This window comes from Lates calcarifer, linkage group LG13, assembly GCF_001640805.2.
Source record: "Lates calcarifer isolate ASB-BC8 linkage group LG13, TLL_Latcal_v3, whole genome shotgun sequence".
NCBI lineage: Eukaryota > Metazoa > Chordata > Actinopteri > Centropomidae > Lates > Lates calcarifer.
Window position 1 is genome coordinate 25,827,880 of NC_066845.1, and position 26,441 is coordinate 25,854,320.

At 41.3% G+C, this 26,441-nt stretch overlaps 1 protein-coding gene and 1 long non-coding RNA gene across 2 annotated transcripts; one reads left to right on the top strand and one right to left on the bottom strand.

Moving 5' to 3' along the window:
• Positions 1 to 730: 730 nt before the first annotated feature.
• mmp11a (matrix metallopeptidase 11a) lies at positions 731 to 25,563 on the bottom strand. Its single transcript, XM_018673692.2, has 8 exons — positions 25,281 to 25,563; positions 14,357 to 14,583; positions 9,705 to 9,848; positions 7,242 to 7,375; positions 6,253 to 6,491; positions 4,669 to 4,873; positions 3,008 to 3,268; positions 731 to 2,910 (listed from the first exon to the last, which is right to left on the bottom strand). The coding sequence occupies exons 1-8, from the start codon at positions 25,383 to 25,385 to the stop codon at positions 2,792 to 2,794; spliced, it is 1,434 nt and encodes a 477-aa protein (XP_018529208.1). The 5' UTR covers positions 25,386 to 25,563; the 3' UTR covers positions 731 to 2,791.
• LOC108881633 (uncharacterized) lies at positions 3,192 to 9,811 on the top strand. The gene is made up of 5 exons (XR_001960657.2): positions 3,192 to 3,289; positions 3,525 to 3,628; positions 4,707 to 4,879; positions 7,230 to 7,381; positions 9,714 to 9,811. It is a non-coding gene; the product is annotated as an uncharacterized LOC108881633 (long non-coding RNA).
• Positions 25,564 to 26,441: the final 878 nt, after the last annotated feature.

Sequence of the window (26,441 nt, forward strand, 5' to 3'; positions counted from 1 at the left end):
TCTCGTCACTCTGGCAAACCAATCACGTAAACCGGATCGCTAACGGTTCGCCCGCGCGGGGTTGCCGCCACAGTCACCAGATTAAATACTCCGGTGTCCTGCGAAAAACAAAGATTTACCTGGCGCCGACTCGTTTGGTAAGAGCCCGGATGTAACGTACGTTTTTATGTAAAAGTTCCGCTCTCTAGCTTTAAATTAAATCATGCTAGCTGCTGAAAAAGTTAAAACAGCTCTTCTGAAACATGGCGTCCCAACTGACAATGTTTTTACTTCTAGTATACTGAAACCAGGAGGTTCTGACAACATTAAGTTGTGAAACAGCTCCAAAGGATGTTAAAAACTTCCTGTTGGTAGAAAATTGTGAAATATGTATATTAACTGCAACAACAGTATACTATGGCGATTAGTATGTAGCATACTGTATAAAATTAGCATGCAGAATATGGTGCGCTCTGTTTTTTATGTAGTATGGATTTGGAACAGATTTGATAACCTAAAGCAATGTGTTGTATTTTTAGTGCACATTTTTACTCTTAAAAGCAATTACTAAAATATACCAAAGTAAAAAGGCAATATTTTGGTTGATGAACTTTAATCAGCAGGTATTTTGATAACTAAATAAATTTTTTAGTCATTTTTAAAGTAAAAATATCCAATATTTATTATTTCCAGCTTCTCAAATGTGAATATTTGACATTTTTCATTGTCACACACGACAGTAAACTGAATATCTTTGGATTCTGGACTGTTATCTGTCTGTATTTGTAAATGTACATAGTCACTTTCCACCACTGCCATCCAGTGAGGAATCTCAGTGATTGTCTACTAATTAAGTAAAAATACCTACTAATCACAATTAGGGTCAAAGTTAAAGCCTGAGCAGGTTGAGAACCACTGATCCTCACAGCAGCTGCTGTCCCTGAATGTGTTACACTGAACAACAACCTGAACAGAGCACCATTGTTTCAGATCAGCAATGACTTCATCAATAATGAGGGAGAGAGACATAAAGACGTGAGGACATTGTCTGAGGAAATATCACACTCCTCCTGCAGGGTGACAGTGTTGCACTCTAGATGGCGCCCTGGAGCTTTTCCTGCCACAGAGGCTGCAGACCGGTGAGTGATAACGACTGAGGAGCTTCACCATCATGTTAGAAGAGTGACATCAAAACTCAACATACAGGAATGTTACCACATTTTCTTCCCACATTAACACTGAATTTCTTTAAGGCTCCACATCTTCAGAGATGCTGAAATTCTTTAGTTTCTTGGGGGAAGAAAAAGTAGGTAACACAACATCAGATCTAAAAGCTATGTGAGGAGAGATGTTATTAGCCTAAATCACAACAGAGAGAAGCATCTCATATCTACTCATTAATATCTTGAACATTTGCTCAGTTTGTCCAAATATGCAAAATAAATACAAACGTTTTTCTTCAGGTGTGAGTGCTACTGACGGCCAGCAGCTCAAAGACTGTTTGCTTTTAATCAGTCGCACCAGTTTATGTGTAGTTAAGTGTTTTTTTTCCATCTATTTGAAGACTTTTTACGCTTGGCTGAGGTGGAGAAGTTAGCGTATCAATAAAACTAAATACGACAGAAGTGCGACGGAAACAGACGGTGAATAAATCATGACGTACATGTAGCAAGTGACTGAAAAGATGAAAAATTGAAAGTGTCAGATCTGTGGAGCGTTGAGGAGCCTGTAACCTTCCTCACATTGGTGCATTAAACAAACAGCATAGCCATATTTTCATCACATTTTCCACATGGTAATCCACTGTTTCCTCTTCTTCTTCAGTGGTTTAATGGCACCTGACTGGATTTCAGGGTGAGAAACCCCAAGTGCTTTGAAAGCCTACAAGAGGACAAACAAGTTCACCTCCTAATATTCATCTAACTCTCGAGGATGGGATTTGTGTTTTCTTCTGCAGATTTTCTGGGAATTCAATTAAAAATTTCATTAGATTTGGTTTAAAACTTGACTGTTAGTGACACTGAGCGCAGCCTGAGAGATTTACTTCAGGGCAAGAGAGCTCACAAGAGACAAACAAGAGGACAAACAAGTCCATCATGCTTGGTTAAAGTCACAACAGTGTCAGCTTTTAGTCTTCTGGGACTAAAAGCTGACTTTGACTTTAAGCAGGCGGTGACAAGTTTCTAAAACTCTCACTTTTGTTTCTATGTTCTGATTGACTGTCAGTGTGAGTGCGGTTGGTGGGAAGTTCAACAAAGTGTAGTTGAAAATGTTTGATATCTGATCTTTAAACTAAAGTTACAGCAGTTCACATCCAAATCTGTGTGCCACAGGTCAAAGTTTGACGCCACTCTTCAAACACTTGAGGATCAGTGAGTCCATCCATGGTGACAAAAACAAAACAGCTGAAATAGAAAACGTCTGCTACAGAGAATAAGACGGTCTGTGCTGGTTCTGTCTGTGAACCAGAATCAGTCGACGTCAGGCTCAAAGAGAAGGAGGTGAGAACGGTGCAGTTCACATCAGTATCACACATCGTTAATACAGGGCCCAGGTCTCAGCCTTATGGTGACAAAATGTGCAAAATAAATATGAGTATAGCTGCACAGGAGGTGCCAAGTCTGAGGAAACATAACTTGGTTTTCCTGAGAAGAAGGTGTAATTGAGCTGAGTATCAATAAATGGAATAAAGCATAAACAGATTCCCCTTGAATCCGTAGTATGAACATACAAATGTCTTTGTTCCAAAAACTCCTCTTCATTGTCAAAGGAAAAAAAAAATTGGTCAATCTTATTCTCCACAGTTAAAGACTCACACGTTTCTACAGCCGAAAAAATCCACGCCGACGTAGCGAGGGTAGCCCTCCAGAGAGTTCATGCCGACGGGATCAAATTTCCAGTACTGTCGTCCTCGGATAAAGTGAGCATAGCCTGAAAAGCAGAGACCACAGTGGGTGTATAATGAGATCTGTGTGCAGTGATATTTTAAAGTACTTTAACTCTTTGTTCACTCGTTATGTGACTTTACCGTAGATGTCCCTGAAGGCGGCGTCCACGTCGTCGGGGATGCCGCTCCAGTCCTGCATGCTGCGCGGGTACACGGAGTCGACTCGGTTGTCGCGGGGGCTGAACTTCCAGTAGCTGCCTGACTTGAAGAAGTAGGTGTTGTAGGTGGAGTCCTGGCCCCAGCGCAGCGCCGCCTGGATCCCGGACACCGACAGACCCAAGCTCCTGATGGACTCCGGCCCTCTGATCTGCATCTCGGCATCAAACACCCAGTACTTCTCACCTGCAGAGACAGAGCTTGTTGGTACATTGTGTGTTTTTTGTTTGCCTCTATAACTGCGACAGAGATCTTCTCCTCCACAGACCCACCACAAGATCACTTCTTCTTTGTTGGTTCTTTCCCAAATCACAAAGTTTACAGGCAGCAGAATTTTACTGTAAGAGCTGAAGACATCCAACATGGTGTCTTCAATCACCTGACAACATCTTTGCTGTTAAAGATTCATCCCATTTTCTTTTTGTCTCGTGTTTTATTTCAGTTGGAGTTTCAGTGGATAAAGACAACATCCAGTCACAAGGGCAGAGGTTTAACCCTGAAGTGTCTTTGAACAAGCTGCTGAATGTCTGCCTGTTCTCTCTCAAGGTAAGAGTTGTTTTAATCTTCACAGACAGTCAGGCTTCATCTTATAGTAGAGTGGTGAAGGGACGATGTATTTTTATAGTCCAGCCCTGAAGTTAGCATTAGCCTGGTTCCCTCCACAAAAAGCCAATGAGATTTCTTCATTGGGTTTTGGATTATTCCAGAAAATAAACAGTGAGCAGCTAAAGTTTCTGATCCTTCAGGTTTAGTTGATCAGATCATCTTCACAGATGAACACCACTGTTCTGATGTTTGAAGTAAGAAGCTAATGTTAGGCTATAAACCAACTACACCACGGTCACATGACGTCAACGTCTCCACCACTAAGCTTCCAACTGGTCATTTCATTTAGCTCTGAGCTCTTCTACAAAAGCCTTTCTTCTTAGAAAGTTAGTGAGAGTTTGAAAGAGCGTGAGTAGAAACACAACGAGGCTGTAAAGGTGGACTGGTGAGTAGATGGGTTTTCATGTTAACGTCCCCGACAACCTCTGTAGTCTCATTTAGACACTCGTTAGCAACCGCCTTTTTTAAGACACGTAAAAGCTTCAAACATCAGGAGTGGGGGATTTACTGACCCATTTTATGTCGGAGAATAAAACCTGAAAATGTCTTGAGCTTGTGTTAAAACCACAGACCTTATTTCAGACATTTAACCAGAAACACACTGACTCTGGGACGAGGGAACAGGAAGTGCTAACATGCTAACATGCTAAATTACTTCCTGGTTCCTGCACCACTCTATTCAGACTAGCTGGTGCAATGTAAGTTGTGACTCATAAAAATGATGGTAAAATAAATAAAAGCCCAGGTGGTTTAAACTGTGCACAGACCACCTTATTCTCATCTGATGGAAATATTTACATGAAAGCCTTAATTGCAGTAACATCACAGTGTTATGTTAATCACCATTTTACACCTTTTAAACATTCCTAAAGCTTCCTAAACACTTTCTGTAGATCTGTCCATTCATCTTGAGGCCTCATCCTTCCCTCACATCAAACCACAAACCACTTAACAGCAGCTCAGACGTCTTCGTCATTCACCTTGAAAGAACCAAATATTCCCTGACTTGTCTTCAAAGGCGGCGTCGATGCTGTCAGGAATCCCCCTCCAGTGACGGGACGCCAGCGCCGGGTAACCGCTCTCCAGATGCCCGTCCCTGATCCGCCAAACGTAGCCCGACTTAAAGAAGAACAGCTCCCCTCGGATCATAGACACGGCATCAAAGTCCGTCTGGCAGGCGTCGGGCTGGAAGTAAGACACATACAACACTTGTTCATTTCCACATGCAGCGACACACGCAAACGTAAGGTTTCTAACAATAGGGGTCTTTATTGCAGCGGGATAAAGTGTTAAAGAGACGTTTTACTGCCTGAAAGGTCCCAAACTGAAGCAGAGCAGGACTGTGTGCTTTATTCAGTTTCAGATCCAGCTGAAGGCAGCTTTTATTACCATTAAACCATGACAAAGAAGTTCAAGGACTTTCAGTACAAGTGTAAAACCTCTCAGTTACAGGTTTTACAAGAGAAAATAATCCTAAGTGGAACCTTTCTCTACTGCTCTCCTGTGAGAAACTCCTCTGGGACTAAAAGCTGACTTTTGTCTTTGACCCTCATTTATCATCTCTGGTTCAAAAATACACTTTGTATGATGTGTAGGTTCAAAGATATTCACTATGTGTGACCACAGAGACGACTTCCTCCTTAAGGATGAAGCCGATGATGTTCTTTATTGTTCTCTGGTCAACAGTTCCCATAAAAATGATTTGAAGTTTTCCCTCTGGATTCTTCTGCCATAGAGCCTCATTGTTGTCCATGAACTATTAAAAACACATCAGTGAGCACACACTGCAGTGACTCTGTAAACATCTGTAAACATCTGTAAACCTGTCCAGTGTTTTGGAGCCTGATAAACCCTCAGACTCGTGGTTGTGTTACTCAGTGGACTTCCAGGATTGTATTTCACATCTCTCCTGTAAACAGCTCATTATGATGTTTTACTGCAGAGCTGTTTTCAGACTGAGTGGCTGCTAACATGTTGATGGTTTTGTTTTTTTGTGGAACTTATTCAGGGTGTTTTGACACCTGAAAGTCTGAGCTGAGTTTTGGTTTTCGGTACAGCTTTGCGTGACGTGTACGTCCTGTCGTCATCACTACGTGCGCTGCGTCTCCTTGTACTCGACACTCATTGGTTTTTAGGCAAATGTACATCTGGTGTCAGCGTGTTGTCAAAAAAATAACCTATACATTTTGGTATTTTTATGTGTTTTTTTGACTTTTGATTTCATCATTTGACCAAATTCCAGCTAAATATATTTTTCCTTCTCTCCCTGTGTGCTATTCTTGCTGTTCTTCTTCTTCTTCTGTTGTTTAATGGCTGACAAACCTGCCTGTCATTGGTCTGAACCATCTAAAAAGTGTTTTCACACTGCAGATGAACTGAACCATGGTTTGGGTTGATCTGGACCATTGGTCTGTCGTCGTCTGAGGCACCTTTCACACTGGTTAATCTTCTGTGCAGTTATGCTCTGGTGAATTTTTAGGCTGTGTAACTCAGTATTTATTATTATTATTAGTGGAAATCTTATCATCCTTCACAGTCGCACTGTGTTCATCAGTTGGACTCACATTAGTGACGATCTCGTTGGTCTCTGTGATGGTTTGAGGTGGAGGTGGGGGCGGGTGCGAGGGCAGGACCTGTGGATGAGCTCCATACAGGAACTGGATGCCTTGCTTGTCATCCTGGCTCAGCCTCAGTGGGTAGGAGAAGGAGTAGTATGCGGACATGATGGCTCCCGGCTCACGGGAGTGCTGCAGGCCCAGGACGTGTCCAAACTCATGGGCCGCAACCTGGAGAAGGTCTGTGCCTGCGGGGGTGGGGGGGGTCGACAAACCTCAGAGGATGCTATAATCACACCTGGTTCACATTCTGCTTGAAAGTAGTTCTAGGTGTTTGTTTTGACCTGCTTCCAGAGGCAGACGCTGGGGAATTTTGCTACCTGAGATGATGCGGTGCCAAAATAAAAAACGTCTGCGCTTCCCGTCTCTGCTGAGTCATATCTGTTCTCAGTTATCTTCCCTGTTTCTATTTCCACCTCCTGATAAAGCCTGATGTCTCAGGTTTATTTGACTTTAGATACCTGAGCTGATGATTAACTCAGCCAATGAGATTGATGATTGATGAAAATTAAAGCTGGTGACAAATGTCTTCTCAGAATTTTACTGTTCCCAGGCAACAGAAGGAGAAAGAGCCAGTTATCATTACAGTGTGGTTTACCTCGCTCCCTTTTATTCTGCATGATTATTTACACTGTTTTTATTATTTCACAGTGATTATTTCTTCTTGTTTGTTTGCAGCCCTGATAAATATCAAATAAATGATGGTGAAACATCTATACTGCTTCAGATGATGTATTAATATGATCAGACAGAAGACGTCAGCGTGCTCAGGTCTGTTTCTGTACCACAGTCACCAAGGATTTACTGTTAACCAGCTTTTATCTTTGTGGTCTGTTCTGGTCTTTATGTTCTACTAAAAGCATTAAAAAGAAAGTGAGAAAAGAAAGAAATCTTGAACTAATAAACAGTTTTCTTTGTCTTCTCAGCCTCACACTCACCCATGTGGTTTCCAAGGGTCCATGACTCATCGTAGTCGAAGTGAATGTCGCCCTGTCTGTGTGTTTTGGGGAAGAAAGCGTGAGCGAGGATCCCACCCGGGCCGTCGAAGGGGAGGTTGTCTCCGTGCCAGTACCTACAGGTTCGTAAAACAAACGCACTGATGAACAGAAACGCTACTCTGAAGGTTTATAAAGCACAATTTACATTTCAAATCAGACAGCTCTACAGCAACCTCAACAACAATCACAATCACAGCTTTACAGATAACTCCGTAATTACAGGTAAAAGCCTGTATGATACATAATTTAACAAGATATCAGTAATAATTCCATTTTGAGCAAAAAATAATCATTAGGGTTGTAACTAACTGTTATTTAGAGTATCAACGAGTCTGCCAGGTATTTTATCAATTAATTGATTAAGTGTACAGTGTGAAAATGTCAGATAATGGTGAGAAGAGCTTATCGCAATCACCAGAGCCCGAGCTGATGTATTTAAATTGCTTGTTTTGTCTGATCAACAGCCCAAAACCAAAAGATAATCCTTTATCATCATAGAAGAGAAAGCAACAAGCAAAAACTCACATTTTAGAAGCAGGAATCACAAAGGGTTTTTTTGCAGTTTTTGCTTGAAAAAGTGCTTCAGTTTTTAATATATTATCAATATTATTGCAGATTTCCTCTCTCGGGTGATTGACGGACTAATCGACAAATATAATATTGAGTTATTTTGAATGTGTTCAATCTATGAATCCAAGAAAAAAAACAACAAAATGTAATAAAAGGTTATTGGACAAGTTGAATATATAATCAAATACATCAATAAATGAATAAGTAAATAAGAGTGTAAAAATTCTAATATAAAGCTTTATACTTTCTCTTTAAACTGTAACCAGCTGGTTGGAGAAAACTTTAAATCAACCTTATGCTGATAGTTTATTGTTCCATAGATTTCCCCTGGCATTGTTCTTCACATATCTGCCATTTTCCTTATGACCTATTTCCACATTTCTTTGTTTTTATATGATAAAGAGGCATGTGGTGGTGTGTGGGTTCAGTCAGCGCAAACTCTGCGAGTTTACAAAAGTCAAACATATGACAGTGAGACACTTTCTGAGGTATTATTCTCGCAGCAGAGCGAACAAAGACTGCTGACGAACAATAAAGCGTGATTAACAACCGTGATTCAGAGGGGGAAAAACACAAAATCACTGCAGGAACAAACAAACTGAGCTTAAAAGAAAACAAAGTCATTTCAAAGATGACACAGATACCCCATAAAACTGAGGGGTTTGTTATCTGCTTGTCCTTTCTTGCTCGGCTATCTCTTGTTTCCATCTTCGCGGCTCTGTGAAGCCCTTTGTAACAGCGATCTTCGTCAAAATCTGATCTGATCTGATCTGATCGGATCGGATCGTGCCAGCCTAAACTCAAGATGTTTGACTCTGTGCTTCTGTTGATGGAGGAGATCAGGATGATTTGTGGGGATGGCATCGAGAGTTCAGAAAATCCACAAAAAGAAAGAAACGCATCAGTTTATCTTTAAGGTGAGGGAACGAAAAAGAGCGACTGAGGTTGTCACCTACATAAACAAAACATTATACTTATATATGTAATATTAAGTGTTCTTTTAAGGTTTTAAATTGAAATTATTCATTGATTGATCAGTTACTAATGCTAGTTCCAGCTGTTTCCTTCTGCTTATACAATGACAAACATTTGTTTTTTTTACTGTTTATCAGACGTCACTGTCTTTTCCTGATGTTTTATACACAAAATAAATAATCAATGAATCCAGAAAACAATCTGCTAATTAACTGATAATGAGAATGATTGTTTGTTGCAGCCATTTGTTGGTTTAATTTCTTTTAGCCAGTTATGAACGACAGTATCAACATCAGAGTTGTAGATATTGTTTTCTTGTTATTTCATCCATCATCATATTTGACAAAAAAGCAGCAAATATTTGACATTTTTGGTCAAAAAATGATGATAGAAATAGATGCTGATTAATATTCTTTCTAAAAAGAATTTATTGCTTTAATTAGTTAATCCATTAATCCAGGGTCAGGTCACATTAATTAAAAGAATTATATGATTTAATTGTGATATAAAAACTGTGATCTGTAATGTCCCTCCTCTGGTTTTGGCCGGTGTGACTGTGAGGCAGGTGTTAAATTCTGAAACATAAATCAGCATTTGTCTTTAAATTGAAAACACTGGGTGAAGGTGTTCTGATGCAGGTGTGTGTTGACTTTTAGACTTTTTAATTTTCTGTGAAATGCTTGTTCTGCCTTATGAAAAAGTTTTTTAAAAAGTCATTTACACATCACTTCATAGATTGTATTTGAGCTTCTTCATGTCTCTCACCTCCTGTAGTTTTGATGCCATTTTCATCCTGTGTTCAGGCTCCTTTACCTTTTTAAATCTGCTTTATTAACGCTGTCATTTTCTTCCTCTCACCTTGTGAAGTCGATGCGGATGTCGGCCTTCCCGCTGTGGATCTCGGTGAAAGTGAGCGGGGTGACGTCACTCCAGATTTTCAGAGCTTCCCGAAAGACACGTCGAACCTTCTCCTCGCCCATCTGCCACGGGAACCGGACGATCCTGCGGGACGCCGATGCAGGTGTCAAACACACAAACATACACACAGGATGTATGGTATAGTAGCAGAGGGGGGACCACCGGCCTCGCACGCCTCCCTCTAATCTGATATCTGCCGTCGTCTCCTCAGCGGGGAGGTGTGCTGTTACTGACGCCCTCAGGCTCGCTAACAAAACACCACATCGTGGTCTCCTCCCTTTCCTTTTAGATAAAACCACCCAGTGTGATAAGTGAAAAAAAAGAAGCCTCCTCATCTTACCAACAGGCCAAACTCTTCATGAATGATGGCACTGAATCAGACACTTACTGCAGTAAAAAGAGAATAAATCCTTACCTTTCAGTTTGGAATAAATCAACAAAACCAGCATGACAGGACAACATTATCAGCTGTTAATCAGATGGAATGAGACTCTGTATAATGAGATTAATAAGTCACAGAAAGGCCTCAGGTTCAATCCTGACATTAAAGGAATAGTTTCATTTTTTGGAAATATTGGCTTTCTGACAGAGAGTTTGAAGTGAAAACAGCTGCTGTCTAAAATACGCAAAAGCAACACAAATAAAGTTTAATATGTTTTTTAGATCTGTGCAAAAACAACAGTTTAAAAACAGCAGTTTACAGTTTTCTGGCTCTGAGCAGTTGCTCCAGCCGTGAAAAAGTCTGGCACATAATCCCCTGGTAAAACAGCAACTTTAAATCTTTACTCCCTGGTTTTTGTACAGGTTAATTTAACAAGAATAACATGCTAATTAGTGAGCTTTTATTCACCTTTGGACAGAGTCAGGTTAGCTGTTTGACCCTGTTTCCATTCAGCCTTATCGTCTTACTCTGCCTGAAAGCTAAGTGTTTGTCAAACTGTTTCTTTAACAACTACAGACAGGTGACAAATTAAAAGAAAAACCTGAGAGGTGAGGAGAAACAGGATGATAATGCCCCCATCCACAGGGCATGAGGGCTCACTGAATGGTTTGATGAGAATGAAAATGAGGTGAATCAGATGCTTTGGCCTTCGCAGCCGCCAGATCTTAACACCTGTGGGGGATTTTGGAGCAACATGTTGGACAGCGCTCTCCTCGTCCGTCATCAAAACATCAAATGAGGGGATATCTTTTAGAAGAACGGTGCTCCAGTAGAGCTCCAGAATCGTACCGAATCGATGCTTAATGTTGGTTTTTCCTTTAGTTTGTCACCCGTCTGTATCTGACCCGTCACCTTGATGTGAGCCGAAGAACTAAAGGAATATCTCCACATTCTGTGAAGTATGCTGCGGGTGAGATGAGAAGATTGAAACCACTCTCATGTGGGTGAAGCGTGAAGCTGTCAGGACGTGTTTATCAGCGTTTCTGTGCAGCGTTTACGTCTGTTTAACATATTGCCAACTGCCATCGGCAAGCGCAGCTTTTTCGTTTTGGCACGATGCTGCCGAACCTGGCAACCTGGCTGCTCGAGACGAAAGAGCTCCAGTGAAACTACAAACCGTTTAAACGTTTCTGCTTGCTTAAACAAACAAGATGCAACATGTTAATCAGTGAGATTTAGAGGTGTTGATTGGAGGTTTTTTGAATTTGGGCACTGCCAGGTTTGCTGCTTTAACTTCTCAGTTCTGGATATGAGCAGTTAAAGCAGTTTTTATTAAGGCAGTCAGCTGGTCTTTCTGGGGTCTTTGTGGTTGTGAAGGTATAAAGTTATTATATGTAGCACGGTCAGCATCAGTTAAATGGAGCAGAGACATATAATTGCAGACAAACAAGACCATCTGTCAACAGGCTGTCAGCCTCCAGTGGCCTCTGTGCTGCATCGTTTTATGGCAGTAAACAGAAAGAAGGGCGCTCGGTCCAGAGCGTGTGAGCTTACCTGCAAGAATTTATACTGGCTGTTGTCTGCTCTTGTCCTTTTTGCATGCAAGAAGGTCAAGAGGGACAGGAAACAGCAGGGTTTATGAGAAATGTGGTCTTAATTCAGGGAAACACTAGCAATAAAAATACCACTGGCATTCATCTCAACCCCTGTCTGTTTTGTTTACATAGAGTATATATACTGCAGGAGGAGAGGCAGAGCAGGACCACAACATTTTCTGTTAAATGTTCATTTAAACTGAGGTGTGTAGAAAAATAGCTGACAACACTGTTTGATCGTCAGTGTGTACCTGTGTGTGGTGCAGAAAAACGGCTGCAAAGGTGCAAATATTTGTGCAGATTGTTTAAGTTTGCACAAAGGGACTTTCCTCAGTGCAAAGTTCACATAGCTCGAAATCCTTGAGCTTATCACAGAAACCCTAAATACGACTCATCAGACCCACATTGCTCAGCTTTGAATAGATAATTACAGGCAGGTATTTAAGGATAATGCAGGTGTTATTCCTGCTACATTCAGATTCCTGTTAGAGGACTTGGGAGTTATCATCTGTAGCTTCAGTAAATATGAATGTAAATGCATCTCAGATTGTTAAAAAAAAAAAAAAAAAATCTTGCATCAGTCTCTGACGTTCAGTGAATTTCAGGAGGAATTTTCGGATCAACTTCTATAAATTCCTTTTCGATGAACCCACTTTCCTTCAACCTTTCGTTTCTTCTGCTGCAGTTATTGATATTCTTACTGCCCTTACTCAAAACACATGTTGTGTGTACAAATTGTGCGTTTTTCCACTGGATTTCCCACAGAGTGATTATTGAATCTGCATTTTTTACAGACTGGGTCCAATACCTGAGAATTATTTTTTGCCTGTTTTCTGAATGAATGACACATTTTTACTGTTGCTACTGAAATGTGTCACAGCACATGACTTCTCAGATACTTTAATGCATATTTATAGGATTTTGTTCTGATAAAAATCTACATAAACAAGATCTATATCATGCTGCATTTAAAAAAGTCAACAGATCCCACTAAAAGTTTAAAAACCAACACTTTCTAAGCCCATTGATTCCTACTGAAGATGTAAATTAGTTTGTTCCTATTTCGTTGATAAAAACTAATAGCACATTCGTTGGGGACTATTTTCAGGTGTGTGTAGGACTGAGTCAAAGTAAAATACAGTGTGTGTTCATACACTGTAGTAATGAAGGAACATGTCACCCAGTGCAACAGTGAGGCTTATTGATGTGTTTTTAAGAGTTTTTGGAAACAATGGAGCTCTGTGGCGCCGAGGAATAAGATATATCAGGCTTTGGATACACACACAACACAATGTTAGTAGGATATATTCATTGCTGTTTATGTTGTTTTCATGGGATTTAATGACAAAAAAAAACAACTGAATATCACCTGACTTATCCTTTAATTTCACAGCTACTTATTGACGTTAAACATACATCTTTACATGTGTAAGATAAAAGGTAAAGGTCATAAATATGAAAGAAACTGATTAGAAAGTAAACCTGATTAATTAATTCTTTCATTTGGCCTCCACTCCTGCGACCACACCATAACAAGCTTAGTCCCTTTAACGTTTTTGCTGCCACCTGAAAGCTCCTTTTCAGCTGTGTTAACAACTGTTAAATCAGTTAAAACAACACTGCTCTCAGCTGACCCAGCATGACTTCAAGTGTCATGCCAGAACTTGCTTCACAAGCTCAAAATGCTGGCTGATTCTAAATAAAAAGTAAACACGGGTACTCATTAGCGTGGCTCCGCTCTTTCAACGCTCAAATTTAAGTCATTTAGGAGGCCACAGGAGAAAAGGTTGCCCTGTTAGGGTCATGCAGAAGTGTAATTTGACGTTGTGGGTAATTGTTGCCGTGATCCCGGATGACCACATCACTGGTCCAATACAGAAGAGTCTTATTAGTCTGTGGCCGGTGCTGCTAATAAAAGCTCTCTACCTCCCCCTTCTTTCTCTCTTTCTCTTTCTCTGTGCCTGTTTAATATACTGTTAAGTTAAAGAATGACTACAATGAAAGGGACCCCAGGAGACACAGACAGAGAGGCAGCAGCCAGCAGACGACCGCCAGACACTCGATGGTGCCAAGGCCTTAGATGAAAGAAAACCAGCACCCCTTTTTTTAAGAATCATAATTTTGATGATTTTCTGATTTTTCTTGGCCACTTGGGGGCAGCAGCTTGGGGGTTTTCAAATCAGGGACCTGGGGCCGGATCTGACCCCAAAGTCCAGTTCATTTGATTAGCGTAAACAATGCATGCCATACACTTAAAAAGGTGGTCTCGAGTTAAATTCATGTGCACTTGTTAGGTTTGAAAACACTTGTATTTGTGTAGTGTACTCTTCCCCTTCTTTATGTGACTTTATCAGAGTGTGTAGATGTGCAAGTGTACTTGGGAGTGGACGGAAAGGGCAGGCAGAGTCAGGCATGGTATGAAGCAAACGCTCATAGTTGCAGCTGTAGTTGGAAGCAACATGGTCACTCATTTTTACCTGAAGAGTCCAACATTCCCTCTCTTTTGACTCTGTTTTTGTTTTCTACCAACTCTACCAGCCAGGGAATGTCCGGCTCTTTAGCTGCTAGTTTCTAACTGTGTCTATCTGCTGAGCAGGTAGAGGGCAGATCTGTACCTGTAGGTGAGGTCCGTCTTGTCCAAACGTCCTCCGTACAGGACGTAGCGTCTCTGGCGGTGTCGTCCTCGATAGTGGACCTCCTTCTGGGCAGGGTAGTCCGGTACGCCACAGCGAGGTCGGTTCCATGTGTTGGAAGTGTTGTTGGACAAACTCGTCTCCTTCACTAAGTCCTGAGTGTGAGGAACCTTTCCTCTCTTCTTCAGGTCGGGGAACTTTTCAGAGACCTGGAACGACAACAAAGTTAATTTAATCATCTTTGGAACGGTATTAGTTCATGCTAGTTATTGTAAGATGTTGTTAGAGCCAAAGTGGTGGCTCAACTGACTGACTAGCGTTACCATCCATAGGGCTGAAAATAAAGGAAGAAAGAAGAAAAAGTGAACAAGGAATAAGAAAAGGAAGAAAACATGTCAAGAAAGACCTGAGGCAGACGTGTATGTCAGTGCTGGTTGAATTCATTTTGAACTCTGAGATTAATGACAGCACACACTCATAATCAGGTCACCAAACCACGTACTTTGCCCCAGTTTAAGAGACACTTGGTCCCAGGGTGTCCCATTATCGTTAATACCCCCCGAGCCAGATCCAGAGGAAATGGCTCTGCTCATTTCCACAGAAACAAATTACAGAGAGCCGTCCCATCCGCACCTCCTCATCTGAATCAGTCCTCAGCCTCTAAACGAAAACCACATCTGCAGCGCTGCAGTTACTGAGGAACTTTTGGGTGTTCTCCTCCTATCGCAAAATTACATGCATTTCCTTTTCCGCTGCTGCTGAGAAAAACCTGTGGGAAAAGACGCTATCAATTTATTGTGTAGGGATGAAACAAATTACCTCTATCATCAGATCCCATGTATCTTCCCACAGCTTCTCTCTTATATAATCTCTCTAGGGTCTCAAGACCACAGCGATCCTGATCTTTGATCTCACTATCACTTTTACTGATGGTGTCCTTTTCTGAAATATTGTAATGGATGGACGGTGGTTCCCACCAAGAGCTAAGACTGGTCTTGAGACTTTGCTTGATAAAAAGGCGTCTATATTACCCATAATCCCCGGCTTCTGGAGCAGGAAGTGCTGTCGCTGTAACAAACAGACCAAACTCTGTTTCTAACTAATATTTCCATCAGTTTCCTGGCTGGATATCAGAGATAAACGCTGGTTTTTAATGACTTCTAAGTCTTTTTAACTGATCTACAGTTCAGCTTTACTCTGGAACGCCTTGGGCCTGATTCCATCAGTTTAAACCACTCAGTTAGAGGGAGACTGTACCTGCTCACCAGAGTTACATAGAGCAAGAACAGGTGTTCAGGGTGCAGAGCAGGAAGTCAGTGTACCATCAAAATGATTCTGAAGCTGTTGCTTTAAGGTAAAATACCTGCTTTAACAGCATGGAAATATTAGCCAAGAGGCATGTTAACACGAAACGTTTTAAGAAGGTAGCATGACAACATACTCTGCACAGTCAAAGCACCAGTATACTTCATCAGTGAGGCTGTATCTGACAATTTCTGTAACTTCCTGAAACATTCCCATCCTCGCTGTGATTGGTCAGGGAGAGCCAGTCTGAAAATGCCGTTATCCCCATACTAAATGATTTTCACATCTCCTCCTTCTCTGTGACGGCTGCCGTTTCACTCCACCATCGAATGTGGTCGTTCAGAAAAACGTATTACCTAGCATAAGACAGGTGAGGTCCAGAGCAGTGCTCATAACCACCAGGTAAACAAAGCCAGAAGGTGCAGTAAAGTCACATGAATAAACTTGATTTGATGTTTTCCTTTTACACATCCTGTCTTTTGTTACCTGCAGTTTTTCCAGGTACCTGAAACCACATTAACTGCACAAAGAGTCCAGAAGTATAATATTTCAGGACAAACTATCGTACATTCAACTCCAGACCTTGGAATTATTGAATATAGAGCTAAATAATTGCCCCATACTAGAGACATAAAAAATAACTGAATGCAAGATGTTTATCTGAGTGAAGTCACAGCCATGTTTTTGTTGTGTTTTTAAGGAGCCTCCCTCCCTCAGCTCTGCAGGACTCAAACCGTGTAGTTGTTGTAGGTTATGGGGAACAAAACCCAGCAGGATTTGTGGAATGTGCTCCAGACTGCAGAAACACAGTGACTGATGGGTCTGGATCACAGAACAAACAGTACACACCTCCCTGAGCCCCCACCACCCCCAACCCTCCACCTCCTGTGTTTCACTTTGTTTAAAGGAGATTTTAGCCGCTTATTCCGTCGCACAAAGCACTTATTCACATCGGTGGGGGGGGGGGTTCTGCCCGTGTCCTACGGTTTTCTTTAAATGGCTGGTTAGTGTTGTTGTGAATGAACTGAAAGCTAAGCTCCTAGAAGGTTTTTAAAGGCATCTTGAGGAAAAACCTCTCTTTCTTTTTCTGAGGAAGAAGACGTTTAAAAAATGTGTGGGAGCAGTCTGATGTGAGGTTTTCCCCTCTCTGCACTGTTATCTGCCCTCCTGCCGCACAGACTGATGACAAGAACTTCAGATAAACAACAAAAAAACCCTTATCAAGGTGTACAGCAAGTATGAAACGGATCATTGTGAAGGCTGTTGACATGAAACTGGTGGAAAACACAACCACCATGGAATTCAGCCTCTATTTGTTGGCTTTCCTTTACATTTATTTACCCAGTGGAAAGCCGACAGAGCCTATATGGGCCCAGCTACACAATGAGTTCATGTCCTCAGCATTGTTAATGAAAATTTGGGGATTTTAAAGACCTGGGGAGCAGTACACAATAACAGTGAACAATTGGCGCCGTATGGCACATAAATAAAATACCACATGCAAACTGATAAAGACGTATTTCACACACCATTTAGAAGCTGAATCTGATTAGAAAAAGTGATTTTTTCGAACACTTTAAAAGCTGTGAAAAAATTACATTAATCCTCAAAGTTTTATTACTACCAATACAAAGTCTTTGAGTATCGATAGTAATCCATTAATAATGCATTCACCTCATAAATCATGATTCTGGCTCTGGTATTTCTTCGTAAATTTGGTGGTTTCATTCTCCGCTATCTGTGGCACAGCCATACTTAAAAGAAACCATCACTGACTGTCACACATTGTTGTTGAGGCATCTGCCCTGACCTCCTCACTACAGCCACAGGAAGTCCTTGTCTTGGCTGGATTAATCTGTTCAGTCGCCCCAGGCCAATGACCCCTACTGACCCCCATCATAATCAGTACTTCTGTGCTGGCATGACACTTCATTTGTGTTAGTGTCTACAAAGAATTTAATTAAACACAACTTTATTGGGAATATGCTTTGTGTGACCACAATATGAACTGAGATAACCCTAGATTTTGATAGAGGTTCCCTCTACAAGGCATGGCCATGATGTAAGGGGTGAAAATTCCCTAAACAAATTGCAGTTAATCAGATTATCATATTTGATTCACATAAAGTGGACCAGGGGCTTTTTTGGTCCCTCGGGGTCTGGGGGTTTTTGGGGCAATTACCTACTTTGCTCAGTTGGTAATTCAGCCTTGGTCAATGTCAGCACAAGTTATTTTAAGGATACGATCGAACGACTGATGCTGTTGTTCTGCTGGTGAGGACAGTGTCCTGCCCACAGCTGTGCCTTGCTCAACAACCTCTATGGTCTGTGTTGAGGACTGGGATTTGAACCATCAATCACCTGGTCACAAGCCAACCCCCATCCCCAAACAAGACAGTTTAGACTGAAGCTGCCTGCTGCCTGCCCCGATCGTAGAGGTGATGAGAGGGGAGTGTCAGCTTTCAGGCTTGTAAAACTTTGGCTAATTCTAAGTGGTGGGTGCACCGGGGGGCCACCTCTGTCATTTCAAAGACTGAGATGGAGAAAATAAAGTGTGGTTAAAGGACCCCGCCTGTGTGTCAAATGGATTGTTTGACCTGTCTGACCCCACAGCCTGAGTAAAACCCTAAATGTGCCTGATTCCCAACAGGTTTCACATCAAAGTTCAAGGTTAAACCCAAACAAAAGCATTAGCTCCATGGAGAATATCTTAATGTTTTCTTGTTTTGCTGAGCAGTTTTTATCAATTAACATGGAACTTTTGGTTCCTAACCTTCTTTTTTTTTCTTTTTTGATCAAGTTCAGCTCACTTGTTAAATCTTTTGTTCTAAGAAACAATAACTATATCAACAGATTCTTAAATACTTAAATAAATCCCAAAGTCTGTCAGTGGCAAAAACAAGCACTTTAGTGGACGAACTTTAACGTGGACAATTGACCATTGGATTACATTGCAGCAGCAGCAGCTGTATGCAGGTTAAAAAATAGAAGTTATCCTTAAAACAAGCTAAACTGGACTCAGGTGAGTTTGTAAAAGTGCCACTGGCAGTTAGTTTGATCCATAGGTGGAAGAACCGGCGAGCACAAGATTGTGGCCATTTTTGTGGTATTACACACCCATGCAGACAAAACTTGAAAAATCTTTGTTTATTGCCAGCACTGATTCTTCTTGACTCACTTACAGCTTCTTTCGTTTATGTTAAACCTGAAGCTCAGTGGTAGAAGGAAGATAAAGGGTTATCTTAGGGTTTGTTTTTAGTCAGGGTAGACGATACCACATCCGTGAGTCAACCGATGAGACAGAGGTTTTGTGGCCATGTTTGCGTGTTCACGTGTAATTTCAGAGCAGACAATGGAAATCCTGTCAGGAGACGGTGTGACGACGTTCGAGAAAGAAGGAGAAAAAAACCCCGGGACAATTAGTCTGTCACTTTCTGCTGAGAGTGCAAGAAAACGAAAACTCCCCAAAAAGCCTGAAGGCCTCGTAGATGCTTCTTCATGCTGGGAACATGTGAAGGAGTTTGTGATGATGGCGGTGGTGGAGGGAGGAGGGGGCGTCCATTACAAGTATGGACACATCTAGCTTCTGGTTACAGTGATGACAAGATGTGTGAGCAGCGGTACAGGGGATCTGACAGCGGTATTCAGAGAGCACGGGAGAACATGTCTGTACACGGTACGTCTGAAGAACGTCTCCAGTCTAACAACAAAACCCACCACCCTCCATCACCCCCACAAGGTCACTGTGCTTTAGGTTGACGTGACCAAGAACCTGCACAGAGCCATTAAGCAGTCAGGACAATTTCACTGCTCGTTTAACCGAGAAACCCTTTGACCGAGTCCAACTTCAGATCCACTTTCAGCCACACCACATCTGCACCTGAGGAGCAAGACCCTCAGTTTAATACCTGAGAGGCAAAGGTGAAAGCACTTCAAGTACTGTACTTAAAAGCTCTACTAGTTAAGCACAGCACAGTATTTCTAGTACTTCACTCACTTTGTTCCATTTTGTGAGACTTTCTGCTTTCCCTCCACCACATTTTAGAGGATATGTTGCACAAAAATCCTGACGGTAAAAACTAAAAAATCAGAATGCAATCCAAAAAAACCCAAAACATTGTGGTACTGCTGCTTTTTATGTAAACAAGATGAATGCTTCTCATGCAACTGCTTGAAAGACAAGATATGTTATATTCAATATTTTATCAATGGTAAATCTACAGATATTGTGTTGTACTTCTAAGTGTTGTGTGCATGTCTAAAGCCTAATATATCTTATTCCTCTGAGCCACTGAGCTCTATTAAAAACACATCAGTGAACTGCACAGTTGCACTGACATGTTCCTTCATTACCATGAAAACTTACACTACAGTTTATTTTAGCTGAGTCCCACACACGTCGCCCTGCTGCCTCAACAAATGCACCATTTCCTCCTGTTTGTGTAAAGTTTGATAAAACACTACAATACCTAATTATTTTAGGAAACTACTGAGAATTTTTTTAAAAGTGTAACTCAATTAGAACAATGTCTAAGGATTGATTTCCTGGAGACTAAAACCTGAAGTTTACTGTGATACATGACAAAAAGTAGGAAATCTTCACATTTGAGAAGCTAGAACAAAAGAATATTTGAAGTTTCTTCATTATATTTACTTGAAGAATGACTGAAACTCTCAATTATCAGAATAGATTATTTTTCTATTGACTATAATCATTTGAGCCTTAAACATTTTAATGTTGAAAAGTTACGTATACCCTTAAAAAGCCTCTTTATATTCAGCATGATATATAAAATTCACAATCATCCTGTTTGAAATCAACTGGAAAAAACACACAGACACATTTGTATATGAGCATTAGCATGAATAGACTGGGATCCATCCACACAACATGTGTTTTGAGTAAGGGCAGTAGGAAATCAATAACTGCAGCAGAAGTAGAAACGAAAGGTTGAGGAAAAGTGGGTTCATGAAAAAAGGAAATTATAGAAGTTGATCCAAAAATTCCTGCTGAAATTCTCTGAACGTCACAGACTGATGCAAAATTTAAGTATTTGAGGCTGTATTTACATTCTTATTTACTGCTGCAAAAAGCTACAGGTGTTTACTGCCAGGTCTTCCAAGAGGAATCTGAATGTAGCAGAAAAACAAGAAGCTTTTTCATCAACATGATATCCAACTGTCCAAAAGAAACGGTCTAAACCTAAGAACAGTAAATCCGGATGATAGGAAGTAAGTCATAAGTGAGTGTTTACTTGAGGAGACAGATAAGGTTTCAATTTGAAGGGTGTGCTCTCAATGAAAAAACAGGGACAAAGGATTGCTTACAGTGAGAGAGGATTTATTGTGCCAGATAGGAGGAGGGGGGTGCACAATTTTTCATCAACAAATACCTCGTTATCTCTCGTCTTAATCTCCTAATCCAATATATCATCAGAAAATCAGAAACACCCGACAGTGGAAGGTGATATAAACCATCTGGGCATCTGCCTAAATCTCTTATCTTTCCTGCCACAAAAAAACCTCTTCCGCAGAATCCTTGCAGATCTTCTGTCCTTCTGGCTGCAGGATGTCTTACTGATGATTTCATTGTTGATTGGGAGTATTAATGAGAACCCATCTCCAAGAGGGTAATAGTTACCAGGCAAATCGTGCTGTCTTTATCTTTTGTTCAAGGGCTTTTTTTGATGCTATCTGGTCGTTATTCTACTTGACAGAAACAGCTGCTTTAGAGAAAAGTGACTGATTTGAGTCAAAAGGTCGAGTTGAAGTCGGAACATCACTGTTGTTCAGCCAAGTTCCTGTTTCTAGGGAAAGTAGAGTGATTTTAAAGACAACAATAAAGGATAAAGGACAAGGTATTTTGAACCTTTTCTCCCATGTTTTTGGGTGTGAATGATTGATAGGGACAAAATTCTTAAGAATCGGTGCTGTAATGAGCAAGAACAGTGTGAACAGTGACTTTCAGTGGTGGAAGAAGTATTGAAATCATTTACATTTTTAAAAGTAAAACACACTAACACTAACTGATTGAAGCAGCTGTTTACAATGGTCACAATTGTTCTTGCTCAATACTGCACAGATTCCAAAGATTTTTATCCCTATCAATCATTTACACCCAAAAACATGGGAAGATAAGGGTTAAAAAGTTTTCTTTTACTTGGATCACCAAATTTAAGTCGTTCTCTGTCAGTCACCACTTTGGTCCAGACTGAAACATCTCAACAGCTACTGGATGGACTGCCATTAAATTTGTATTAGACATTCATGTCCCCCTGAAGACAAACTGTATTAACTCTGATGGTTCTCTGAGTTTTCATCAAGCTCCATCATCAGGTCAAAATGTCAATGAATCAATGAATACTCAGATTAATGACAAAATACGTGCAAAAGTAATGACATTCCCATCAGCCAGTTTAAGCTTTAAGGGTTTGTTGGAACAGCCCTGACCAATCAGTGGATCAGTGGAGTTTCTTACAATGAGAGTTGTCACTTTTGTAAGTTGACTTACAGCAGCTGGTACACCCATGTTCATCTCATCCACACCATTTGACTGATGAATGTAGCTAACTAGCTAACTGGCTATGAATGGAGACGACATCTCTGAACCCATTCCTTAAGATGGATCTCTCCATTCCTTGCCACGGACAAAGATGAAAACCAGATATTATAGCTGCTAACTTCTTCAGCTGCCATTTTTGTTTGGAATTAATAAAGGTGGAGACTGGGGCTCTGTGCCATCCAGAAACTCAGTGATGTGCACTTTAATAAATTCAAGTGCCAACACCGTCCTGCCAAACTCACCCAGACCTGACAGGGTTCACTGAGTCAGCAGAATCACCTCAACTGTAAATATATTAGGTTCACCTTGTTAGGGAAGGATTCAGACCTAGGCTGAAGGTCCCTCCTCGTGCTAACTAACAAAGCATCCGATTAACTTTATGAAGGAGGGGCGCACGTGCTTTTTAACTGCATGCCACCCCCCTGTTGTTGTGTGTCATTGGCCCCTCACAGCCCGGAGCAGCTGTGACCTAGATCTGCTCGATGGGAATCTGGACCAGCTCTGATGTCACCTATACTCTCACGGTTCCCTGACCAATCACTTTGCCCGAAGACATCGACATGATTGGACAAAACAAAAATGTAAACCGAGGGTCTCAGGTTTTTATTGACAAAAGCAATATCCAAACAGTTATAGCTGTTACCCCTCCTCTCCTCACTCCAGAGAGAAAACAGGCATTATGTGTATCCCGCTGCCATGAATGCCACAGACACTGAGGCCTGTCCAGGCCTGTGTAATCACGCACTCTTTTGTCAACAACAAGGGAACAAATTGACAAAACTACAGATTAGACTTCCCAGTGAAATGACCAGCAGAAATAACAAAGTTGTCATCCCAGGTGCACCAGGTTCTGATAATGTGTTGCTAGAAAAGGTCATTTTTCATGTATAGAAATCTGGTTTCAGCTCATCAGATAATCACGCTGTCGCCAAAAGATGTATCAAAACACTATAATGGTCTGATTACTGTGAGTTAAACCGTGGAAAAGTATTACAAGTATGCAGAAACACAGTGTGGATGCTAATGAATCAACCCAATGGAAGCACAAAATCCCACAGCATGTCAACTGATTGTTACGCTCAGATCAGTGAACACAATATCTGTACCTATTTAGATAGTCAGTGTGTCAGATTAGGTCAATGGTTCCTGCGCAGGATGTCGTGAGGTTTCCCAGCTGCTGCTTTCACTTTGACACACCACATAGTAAAATACTAGCGATTGTTCTCCCCTGAATAGATCGTTAGCTGTGTAGAGCAGTTTTCCAACTCTCCCTGCGAGTGGTCACTATGTCAACAAACTTCAGCAGCACCCATTTTATGAGGTCAAGCAGATGAACTTTGCTGTGTCGCCATCTGGTGTAACCAGGACTTAAAGGATATTTGTAGTACTTTTGAACCTGGGTCTTAGTTTACCATGTTTTTGGGTGTAAATGATTGAGAAGAACAAAAATCTTTGGAATTGGTGCAGTTCTGATCAAGAACTGTGTACCAGGCAACCGCTGCTGCAATGTAATCCAGTGGGTAATTGTCCACGTCAAAGTACGTCCGTTAAAGTGCTTGTTGTCACTGACAGGAGAGTATCTGACAACATTATGGTTGAGAATCCTGCAGAGAAAGACCTTTTTATGTCAGGATCTTACTCTTTAATAAAAAGCTCTGTCTCTGTAGGAATCTTATCCATAATGCTGTCAAACACTTCAAACAATCTGATTCTGTCAGAGACGTACTTTGATGTAGACAATTGCCAACTAGATTAGATTGCAGCAGCTGTTTGTGGTAGCTGGGTTCTTGCTCAATACTGCGCTGATTCCAAAGATTTTTGTTCCTATCAAACATGTACATCCAAAATAGGATGGAAGGGGACAGAGATAAGTACAACACTCACTACTTTATTTGTCATTATGGGATTTGTGGTTCCTCCCTGACTGACAGATGTACTAACTTTGCAGTTCTTATTTAGATATAAATATTTATATATTTTATCTTATCAGCAAATTTTTACTGTAGTCATTGGTCACCTATCCTTCTCTGGAACTAACAACTAACTACTTGTTTTTCTATGTACCTGTAAACAGGACATTCCTGTGAAAACACATGCACGCTAAACCAGCCTACTCTATCTAAATTCTGTTTAAATGTTTTGCTCCAGGAGCAAGTAACCAAAACACCAAAACACATGACTGTGACGGTGTTTGAAGAAGTGTAACGTGTGCCACTGACGCCACCATGACGGGTCCATATGGAGGACCCCTCTCTTTTATGGTGTTGTTGACAAAATGCCTTTAAGACCTGTTATTACTGCTTCCTGCCCTGCAGACACGGGAACTCAGCAACCCTTTTTTTTTCTCTCCCTCTCTCCTCCCCAGAGATCAGACCTAGCAAAAACCAAAACACTCTGCTGTCATCCTGCATGCATGGGGAGGACAACACGTCAGGTTTGGCTGCCAAGTCATGACTGTTTCCAGTGCTGAGCAGACAGAAAAAAAATAAATAGTGATGATAGTAATTTTTTCAAAGTAAGAGCAGCTCCCGGGCTAATTACAGTGACAGGTCAGCTCCTGTGCGCGTGTAAAATAGCCATTTTCTTAATTACAACATAAGTGTCATTGGTCCTGATGATTCCGAGGAAAGCGCGTGCGTGTGCGCGCACGTGAAGGGGATGGGGGAGCACTTGTAGCTGCAGAAAAGTGTAGAGATACTTAAACATAAAACTAGTTCTTCGTGCAATTGAATAGGTTTTAATTATCTTGAAGTAAAGCGACTCATTCTGCTCTGAAGTCTGCACAAGAACGCAACGAGTGTCTGTGCATGCGCATGTGTGTTTAAGGGGTAGGGGACCACTTGAAGCAGGAGTAGGTGCAGGTTACTGTAAAATGCAAAAGAATAAGTGATTTTCAGCGCGTGCAACAGTGTCAGAATTCAACCAGAGCGACTCATTCTGCGGCAACACATCAACAAGTTCCCAAAACTTCTGCAGAGGAAAGTTTCAGACTTTGCAACAAGTAAAAGTGACAAAAAAAACAAGCGTCCTCAAACTCACCGGTGCCACTTTGTATCGGCTGGATCCCCGCACGGGAACACAAAGCGTGCTCGGGAGGCATTGCAGCGCAAAGACGCAGCAGCACACGACCAGAGAAGTCCGCATCCTCACCGACCGTCAGGAGCCGTGGTGGTGCACAGGCAGCAGGCTGGTTTTGGCGCAGCTGTGTGCGGTGCGCAGTGCCGGGAGTCACACGGCTGCAGGATCGGGGGCGACTTCTCTTTAAATAGACTCTGATTTCTTTGTTCTCTCCTCAGTTTTTTTCTCCTCCACATACGCTTTTTTTTTAACAGCCCGGGGCTGACAATACCACCCGCGGTCACGTGACTCTTAACCCCTTCTCTGCCGCGTGCCCGTCAACTCAAAACAGATGATGATGGCTTTGCGTTTTTTCCTCCACCTGTGGCTTTTGATTTTAACATCCAAGACCAAGTTTCAGGAGGAAATATTTACTAATTCTACACGATTTTCCACATTAAACACAATAAACACCATGACCCAACATGTGCTGGCACACTCCAGTACCTATGGAAATATTATAGGATTATTCTAAGAGTATTACAAGAACACAATCACCTACAGTAAAAACTAACCAGCCAGCCACTAAACACACTGCAAGACTATCTAAATCCTTTTTATGAGGAGAATAATACAGGCATTGTGCAGTGCAGATGTGTGAATTAAAGGAAAGTGATTTAAATTTTCTATGGCAGTTTAACAGGAAAAGTCCAAATCTCCCAAAGTAAACTCACAATAAAAATAAAGTCCCATTTGTTAATGTAAATGTCGAAGACACTGTAGCTCCAAAATGGCATGTTTAGATAGTTTAAATAGTTTATTAAACAGTGGAGTTTTTTCAACCAGCGCCACATTTAATCCTGGACAGGGACTCAGGTGGGGAAATCATGAGTGACATTAAAAACCTCCCCTCAGATGCATAAAACTCCCATATAATATCATTAAAGGGGAGTTACTGTGAGGTTATTCTCCACTCAGCCGAGACTCTGCCAAGAAGACTGAGCGGATGGATGTGGAATTGGATTTGTCAAGTTCCAGCATGTAACTCCTCCTAAAACCGCAAATTATGTTTTTTACATTTCTATTTTTGCACAGATTAAAGAAACAAGATATAACGTGATAATTAATGAGCTTTGCAGGAGC